This window comes from Branchiostoma belcheri, unplaced genomic scaffold (genome assembly GCF_001625305.1).
Source record: "Branchiostoma belcheri isolate BF01 breed outbred unplaced genomic scaffold, Haploidv18h27 scaffold5, whole genome shotgun sequence".
Lineage (NCBI taxonomy): Eukaryota > Metazoa > Chordata > Leptocardii > Amphioxiformes > Branchiostomatidae > Branchiostoma > Branchiostoma belcheri.
Genome location: NW_017804131.1, coordinates 5,751,073 through 5,760,493, shown reverse-complemented (window position 1 = coordinate 5,760,493; position 9,421 = coordinate 5,751,073). Strand labels below are relative to the sequence as shown.

The 9,421-nt window shown below is 39.9% G+C and overlaps 1 protein-coding gene across 2 annotated transcripts in view; it reads left to right on the top strand.

Moving 5' to 3' along the window:
* The window catches only part of LOC109480010 (E3 ubiquitin-protein ligase MIB2-like), a 24,460-nt gene continuing 15,039 nt past the window's right edge, over positions 1 to 9,421 (top strand). The window contains exons 1-6 of one of the 2 annotated variants that reach the window (XM_019782137.1): positions 1 to 165; positions 1,153 to 1,573; positions 2,028 to 2,134; positions 2,987 to 3,181; positions 3,828 to 3,988; positions 4,542 to 4,652. In XM_019782137.1, coding sequence (XP_019637696.1) covers positions 1,179 to 1,573; positions 2,028 to 2,134; positions 2,987 to 3,181; positions 3,828 to 3,988; positions 4,542 to 4,652 — 969 coding nt within the window. In that variant the 5' untranslated portion in view covers positions 1 to 165; positions 1,153 to 1,178. The remainder of the gene's footprint in view (positions 166 to 1,152; positions 1,574 to 2,027; positions 2,135 to 2,986; positions 3,182 to 3,827; positions 3,989 to 4,541; positions 4,653 to 9,421) is intronic. The other variant, XM_019782135.1, reaches the window with a different exon arrangement.

Below are 9,421 nucleotides of genomic sequence, written 5' to 3'. Positions count from 1 at the left end.
AGCGACTGGCCCGGAAACGAGATGTCGTCCTACGAGGTTCTTGGAAGAATTGCACATTTTCCTCCTCAATTTTCGGTGTTTTAGGCCGCGTCAAGCTCCAACAAACGCTGCTGAACTCCAGGGAACAGTATTCGAAAAATGCTGCCTCATTTCTGGAGGCTGAAGGTTCGTTATACTATTTTTGGAAAGCATCAAAGTAGGTCGTTGGATCCTTTTCTTATGCAGTTCTTGGCAATCAATAGATCAGAGGGGTTTTGCCAGACATTTGAATCTAATCTGGAATATAGATTTTTGAAACGTTGGTTTTATGACAACAATTAAAAATGGTACATTTTTGTATGAAGACACAAATTTTGATATCAGGTGACAAAGCTTTTAATTCGTGACATGGAAAATCTTTCTACATATGTTTGTTCCAAATTTGTTGTTGTTTTGCAACATGTTGATAGTTTTCTTTCAGAATCTCTGCAGAGATAGAGGGGGTTTTGGAACGTTATGGTTCACAATCTGTTACAGTCTATTTTAGGATGTAAGGTGACGAGGTTGACTTACAGTTACAATTTGATATTAGTGTATAATTATAATTTAGAATCACAGAAATTTACATGTACAGAAATGGCGCCCAGAAATGGTATATTTATAAACAACTTATACTAGTTAGTAACTTGTATTTTCCTTTGAAGGAACTTGTACCATGAGCACAGTAAAGGGAAGGGTTAAAAATGGTTTGCAACAATGTTCATCTTGATAAATCAATGATAATATGCTGTAACATTCAATCATTTTAGGGCATAAAATAAGCACATGTATGCAACCAACAGGAAAATTTTGACTGCAAAAAAACATATGCAATAAAATAAATCGGGTTTGAAAAAATTAATTAAGCATGTAGGTATTAGGAATCAATTTGCAGAAAACAAAATATATTTCATAGCAACAAGCAATCATTTGCAAAGTAGATGCATGTTCCTATATACTAGTATGCTCAGGGAATGACACAAGGTCAAAAGTCCATTTAGATATATTCATGATTGAATTATTCCACCATCACTTAATCAAATGAAGTTAATCCAGTTATCAGGCTGTCCCCGCATTAAATAGAGGGGTGTGGAATCCATCAAATCTGTCACTTTGTGTAAATTGACCCGATAGGTCTATTTCCTGACAGAGTTAAGAAGATGGAGGTCGGGTTACGCGTCATCCGCGGTCCAGATTGGAAGTGGGCGAACCAGGACGATGGGGAAGGCCACATCGGTACGGTGGTGGAAATCGGCAGACCGGGGAGCACGGCGTCTCCGGATAAAACCGCGGTCGTCCAGTGGGACTCTGGAATGCGTACGAACTATCGTGTTGGCTACCAAGGGTCTTACGACCTCCTGGTCTATGACAATGCCCCCATCGGCGTGAAGCACCCGAATATCATCTGCGACGACTGCAAGCAGCACGGGATACGCGGCATCCGGTGGAAATGTACGGAGTGCCACGACTTCGACTTGTGCACCGTTTGTTACATGAACGACAAACACCTCACCACACACCAGTTTGAGAGATACGAGACTGCACAGTCGGCTGGGTAAGCTGTCAGTTCTAACAGGTCTACAATATGTGCATGACTGTAACATGCATATTTCAGGGGCAGGCATTATTACAGTGTGAAGCAACAATTCTCAAATTACCTCCCTCATTTTCTTCTTACTCCCTTATGATAAGTTGGGAAGGGTCACCATAATTATTTTGGTAAGGATTGGACTATGGAGTAATACTAGTAGCGTCTTAATTGTCACTGGTTTCAGTTTTGATTTTTACATGGAGAAAAGAGTTTTCAATGGAAAACTTTTCATACTGGTATTATATAGTGGCATATGATAAAAGACCTACTAGTAATAATCATCCTAATTCTCAGTGGTTTCAGTTTTGATTTTTACATGGAAGAAAGAGTTTTCAATTGATCCCTTTGGTATTATATAGTGGCATATAATAAAAGACCTACTAGTAACAAGATCTTGAATATTGTTTCTATCCCATAGAGTACGCGTGCCAAAAAGACATGGTTCTGTGAAGGTGCAGTCCAGAGGGATCTTTCCTGGTGCACGTGTGGTCAGGGGGCCAGACTGGGACTGGGGCAACCAAGATGGTGAGACTTTCTCTTTATAATTAATTATCATGAGAATAATGGATAAATTTTGATAACATTTTAGTGTTTGTGAACAGGCCAAAACATGTTATTTGTAGAAGGTAGGTCTCTTGAAGCAAGGAGCATGTTTAATTGAGCAAAAATTGGAATTTTGCAAGATACCTAAAGCTAAAACTAGTTTCCTTTCAAAGTACAGATCAGAAGTTTGTACATATGAGAAGAGGGGATAAAATTTGGGGCATACTACTTTAATATACTATGAGCTATCTCGGTGGAATTTTGTGCTACATACATTTACAAAATGTAGGTTTATTTGATGATGGGATATCCCAACAGACATTTCACAAACAGCCTCTGTTGTTGCAGCGTGCAAAATACCTGGTTGCCCAGTTGCCCCGGGCAACCAAATTTTACATGGGGTAACCTATTTTTGAACCTAGGTAGCCCAGTGTGCTACCTGAATTTTAAACATGCCCCCCCCCCCCCAAATCATGCCCACTTGGCTTGCACCCCTGTCTCTGGCAAATGCTTTTTAATTTTAGGTATTATTAGCTATTACTAGTATCAGTTAACTAAAGGCTGTTATAAATATTGTCAAAGGCTTATGTATGTAATATTACTTAATTTGAGGAAAGTAGTAACTTATATATAAGTTATACATGTAGGTGGGGCAACCTAAAATTCTGATGGGCAACCTAATTTTTGTCGCAACCTGGTTCAAAAAAGTATTTTGTACACTGCTTATTTCATCAGGTTGGTGAATGAGTAGCAAAGCTCTTTAGCCGCAGCCACTTGTTGAACAAGTGGTTGTGAATAAAGAACTTTGCTATTCAGCCTCTGTTTTGATACCAGGAGGCCCAGGGAACACTGGGAAGGTTATCGAGATCCGCGGTTGGGACAACGAATCAGGGAACAGCGTGGTTCAAGTCACCTGGTCGTCAGGGGCAACCAACGTGTACAGGCTGGGTCACAAGGGCAAGGTCGACGTCAAGTATACCCAGGATGCAACAGGAGGGTACTACTACAAAGATCACCTGCCTAAACTGGGTGGGTAGATTTTGTGATTTTTTGGCGATGCCAACAAGGTGGAGCCATTTGTTCTCACTGTTGTATGCAGTGATGATGATGATTGGTTTATTATAACTCACATAATCTGACAATGGCAGTCAATTGACTGAATTGGTGTCAGACTTAAAGAAGTATGAAAATCAATCAAGTGAACAAAAACTTGTAACAAATTATTTTACAATAATTAAAAGAGCAGCGTGTATAAAAACAGGTAGTCAACGATACAACATTATGAAAAAACTTAAACTGTTCTCCAAGTCAAAATTTGACTCACCAGAAATTTTCGACTGAATCACTCAGTCTTCCTGAGCTATCTGATACAGTCGAAAATTTCTGGTGAGTCAAATTTTGAGTTGGAGAACAGTTTAAGTTTTTTCATAATGTAATTTACCAACTCAGATGAACTTTGATGCTAACGATACAACATTTTAGCGTATAGTTACATAGAAAATACATTGAAGTAAACATTAAACTTAGACTAATATGGTAAATGCATGTCCAATTTCAACTAACCTTTTACAAAATTTACATCAAATTCAGCACTTCAGCAGTAGCAAATGAATAGTGTAATAAAAAATGTAATGAAATGTCATTTAAACATGGTTTAAATCTTCAACCCCCCCAGGTTACCATCACCATCAGACCATTGTCAGCCACATAGAACCAGTCAACAGTGCAGCCGGACAGAACTTCCGGGTCGGAGACAAGGTCAAGGTTCAACTTGATGTGGACATCCTCAAGCAGTTACAAGAGGGACATGGAGGGTGGAACCCCAAAATGGTGGAGGTAAGGACACGGAGGGTGGAACCCCAAAATGGTGGAGGTAAGGACACAGAGGGTGGAACCCCAAAATGGTGGAGGTAAGGACATGGAGGGTGGAACCCCAAAATGGTGGAGGTAAGGACACAGAGGGTGGAACCCCAAATTGGTGGAGGTAAGGACACGGAGGGTGGAACCCCAAATTGGTGGAGGTAAGGACACGGAGGGTGGAACCCCAAAATGGTGGAGGTAAGGTCATGGAGGGTGGAACCCCAAAATGGTGGAGGTAAGGTCATGGAGGGTGGAATCCCAAAATGGTGGAGGTAAGGTCATGGAGGGTGGAACCCCAAAATGCTAGAGGTATAAGAAAATAAAAGGAAAGATGATTTTAAAAATGTACCAACCCCTTTCAGTTTGTTTACATTGATGTATACGGTTTTTCTGACTGCCTAATATATTTTGCTAGTTAATCAGTTTATTGTATTAGAATTGGATGACATCCTGTTAAAGCACTGTCGCATTTTAAATTGCATTATTGATAGCTCATGCTTATTTCATTACTGTCCAATGTTACACACAGTTTATAGGAAAAGCCGGAACAGTCCACCGGGTGACTGAGAGGGGGGACATCAGGGTCCAGTATGATGGCAGTTCCAACAGATGGACCTTCCACCCAGCTGCTCTCACAAAGGTAGGCACTGAATTATGAAATTAATAACTGTTATCAGAATTGTTATGTTTTTTTAATTCTCTAGACTTGAGATTAACATTTCTTCTTCTTCTTCGTTACTGCCTAGCCCTACAGTGTATTGGTAGCTGTTATGCATTGTTAATAACAATTGTGACTCGGTAAATAAAAAACAAAGGGAAAACTAGAAAGGCCAACATTTGCTTCGGAGCAAATGTAATATTTCACTCCATCTCCCTCCCCATACAAAAATAGAAGATTCTGAATAAATCATACTGCAATCATACAAGGACAAGCTTTTTGAATCTCGACAGATATTTACAAAAATGGCACTTGGCCATTATCTCCCTTTTTTTTACAAAGATACAACGACAAGCACTTTAAATCTCGACAGCTTTACTTTACACTTATCTCAATTTCAAAGTTACATATTGCAGGTATCTAAATACTACTAATGACGAAATTGCAACTACAGTCAAACCTGTCCGTCCAACCAACTGTTTAGGGCAACCAACTGTTATCAACAACCACATCCAAACAGTCCCGTCCCATTTTACATAGTAAGGACCCCCTTCCAGGCAACCAACTGTAAAACGCAACCAGCGGCCACTTTCTTGTGGTCCCTACGGGGCACGGACACCCTAGTCAACAACCAGATGATGGCATAAGGGCAAGCGATCTAGATCTTGGTGCGTCGGCACAACGCACATGTGTTTGGAACGACACGACCAGAGTAATATTATGCTTCAATCAAAGAAACTGATAATTGTACAAATATAGTTTTACTAATATAATTTCGAAAACAAATTGAGATTATATCATAATAAATTTCTGCATGCTGTGCACTGACCGACAAAAAATCTAGCGGGCCCGATTTTCACGCCCGTACCGCGCTTGCGACAAGAATAACACATTGTAATTTGAGAAAGCATACGGTTAAAACATGGGAATATTGCACATATCCACAAATATTTTTATAGAAAACACAATCGCTGGGATCTAAAAATGTTGTCCTGGGTTTTATTTCGCGGGCGTTTTGTTTCTCGTTTTGACGGGGCACGAAAACCACGCTGATCTCGACACACTGCCGGCGCCTAGTTCCGGTGGATTGAAGACCCAAATCGCGTCAAACACACCATAAAATCACATAAACACAGATATCTCCCCCCAACTATTCTTTGAATTCGTTGTATGGTCGTGGAATTCCATGAAAAGCAGCGTTTTTTATGCTTAGTTCGTGTTTTTTCCTCGGCATTTCTGTTTCAAGATGGCGGCCGCGCTTGGGTCACCCCGTGGGTCATCGGAAGGTTCCATTTCTAAAGGGTTCCTGAATACTTTTACTCAATTTGTTTTTGACACGTGCGGTCACCGCACGCAAATCAAATATGAATTAACTACATTTTATATCTATCTAGAGTTATAATTGCTTACAAACGCCTATACAAACTTGAAATTTCGTTATGTATTTTTTGCTGCATGTTCATTGTTCCCCTTCACAGTGGATTGGTTGTTGTTGTTTTCCAAGCCAGCGCCATCTTTGTTCTCCATTTTGTGATCGCGAACGAAGTTTTCCGTCAAATTTCTTAGCCCAAAATGACCTTTTAGGAATTTTTGAAGTCACATTAAGTTGACTGCTGTAATGTTGCGCCAGTATTGAGTAGTCTGCAAAAGTTGCCGACACAGAACCCGTAATGGCGGCAAGAAAATATCAACTCGGCATCGGTATGTCCTTGGCCCAAACAAATTATGGAGGACTTTACAATGGAGGACTTCTTCAGCAGAAAGGGACAAAGGCTCAAAGGCAGAACGTTTCACTTTCTTATTTTCGTTGCATTATATTTAGGGACTTGTAAAATTAAATTTCGAACCCAGTTTCGTAATAGAACAGTTGTTGTATCAATTGATGAAAACATAATCGAACAGTACTTAGTAGTGACTAGAGATAGCCAAGTACACATGATGTATTTTGTCATACTTCATGCCGCTATTTTCCACTTTTTTGCCTCAAATTCTACGATATGAAGTATAATTTCAAAGTCATATGTGTGTGATGTCAATAAAATCTCACTATTAAAATGTACTCTGTATATTCTTTTTTGCTTATAATTTATTTATTTGTAAGTAAAAGCCTACCCTGCCAAGATACCAACCAGACCCCCCCCCCCAAACTGGACCATCCAACCACTCCCAGTCAACAACCATTTTTCCTTGGTCCCTTGAGTGGTTGTTGGATACAGGTTTGACTGTACTACTAACGGTAGCAAAATTTTCACGGTCTGAGAAACATGGACATGTTCACGGAACTATATATTCACGGTGGTGACAGTTGCAGGAAAAAGAAAGTCCAGGAATTATTTCCTAACTGTAAAGATAAGTTCACGGTACAGAGGTGACAGTGAAAACCGTGAACATTGACCTCCTGCTTGCGTTACGTTGCGGTACAGTGAAAAAAAATCGGGAATTACAGTAATCAATTTACATAGTATGTTTGCTTAGTTTCCAGATGTTTTGTATGAATGTCGTAAACTTAGTTTTAAATTAACGAAAACCGATGCGCGCACAGATGCCATCCATACAATCAAATCAACATGGCCTTATTAACAATCACATAAACTATGAAGCCATACATTGAATAAGCTATACATATAATATGATTATCATAACCTTTATTTTTAAAATCATGCCAGTGAGCTAATTGCATGTACAGAGTGAAAGAAAGTAAAGTAAAGTAAAGCAGTAGAATTTCTGTACTAAGCTATGATAGTACTCCATATGATTCGTCCTCATCGTCATCATTCAATGTGGTCTATCTCTTGCTACTAGTGACTGGTAATACCTCTGTAGATTCTTCACACTGGCAGAGTACCGTACTCATTCTCTCTTGTCAGCTCCATACTTTTGTGACAACATCAAAGTGATTTTGGTTTGTATGTTGGAAAAATACAAAAGACTAACATTCTAAGTTATTGACATTCTTGAGTAAGAACAATCAGTTTTTGAATGTTAAAAGCAAAACAACGAAAATCAAAAAAAAAATGTTGAAATTGTTAAAATGCAGGATTGTTAAAATTGTTAAAACTGATAAAATTGTTAAAACTGATAAAATTGTTAAAAATGATAAAATTGTTTAAAATGTTAATATCCGATGCACTGGGGTTCGAACTCACAATTTCTGGGATTGCCGTCTGGCGCGTTACCAACCGAGCTAACTCGTTGCGATACACATCACTCACTGCATTGTATGTCATATAAAGTAAACAGCATGGCGGTATCGATCGCCTCAAGCCACCAAGACTTTCAACTATTAACTACGGGTTTCCGTTCTTTATCAGGTTTGCTTTTGTAACCACCTTGATGTTACTTAACTATCAACCCGGCTAGCAGAAGCCGCCGGCTCCTTTGATATTACAGCCGCTCCCTGTCCAATCTTGTTTACACGCCGGGCGCAGGTCATTGACCTCCAACTTGCGTTGTTCCAAAAGAGAAGAGCAAAATGTCTGGCTCCCGCAGAACGTACCGCACTCTCCCGCTGGACGTACCGCACTCTCCCGCAGAACGTATCGCACTCTCCTGGAGGACGTCCCGCACTCTCCCGAGGGAAGTCCCGCACAGCGTCCTGCACTCTCCCGCAGAACGTCCCTCGAAAATTGATGCGTATTTCGTGGCCTGTGCTGTACCTACCAAAACACTTGAGTTCATACTGTCAAAATGAAATGGCTTTGAACAGGTGTTAATTGAGTTAATCCAATCAAATCCAACAGCCAATCAGCAAGAAGAAAAGATTAGGCTGCGTCAGGTTCATGCTTGCATGCCCATATTTGGGCCCGCCCCCGAATTCCTTTCTTATTACGTCACGCGTGTACGCCCCACAGTACTTTCCTATGGGAACAGCTAAAAACGCAAATAAAACGATTGTAAAAGCTTGTATCAAAAAAAATAAAAAAACGCCTAGGGGTATTTACCCACTCTACCTTTATACGAAATTCCAGGTCGTTTGGCCCAAAAATGAAGGAATTGAATCAATTTAAAGAAATGGCAGGAGGAGAAGAAGAAGAAGAAGGAGGAGAATCATCAGTAAAAACAGTATTTCCCTCCATACTTAAGTATGGAGTGAAATAACAAGAATAACTGAGAAGGGAACATAAAACAACTGATTTTGTGTGTGCTAAAGACGGGACAAGTGCATTAGTGCGTTAGTAATATTTACATATATAACAGTTACATTACTTGAGCTTAATGTTGTTGTTGTTCTTTGCCTAATTCTTATATGATCAACTACAAAATTGTATTTTGAGTACTCTGATGTCCCGATTAAACGTACCGGTACGTTTATTTTTTTCGGCCCGAACGTCCACCCGGTACACTCTTATTAGGGACGGTAACGTTACGTTTATTAATTTTTGGGAAAAAAATTGTCCATACGTACCGCACCATCAGCAAGTGGCTGGCGGCCGCAAAATTCGGCAACACGTCACAGATAAATATTTGGTCCATGATAGCGGCATTTCCCATGAATATAATGTATATTATTTATTTTTCGCCTGCTGTCCATTTTTAAGTCCCAAAACGTCTGAAAAAGCAAAAATTTGCCCACAAAACCGAAGGGGAAGGCGAATAGCTAATCGACGTATAATTAGCACATGGCGGCCGCAAGTCCTTGTCAAAATCGGCAACGCGGCAGAAAAATGCCTGGTCCATTTTAGCGATATTTACCATGAAAAAAACGTATGTGGTTTATTTTCCCTCTGGTGTTAGTTTTTAGGTCCCGAAAC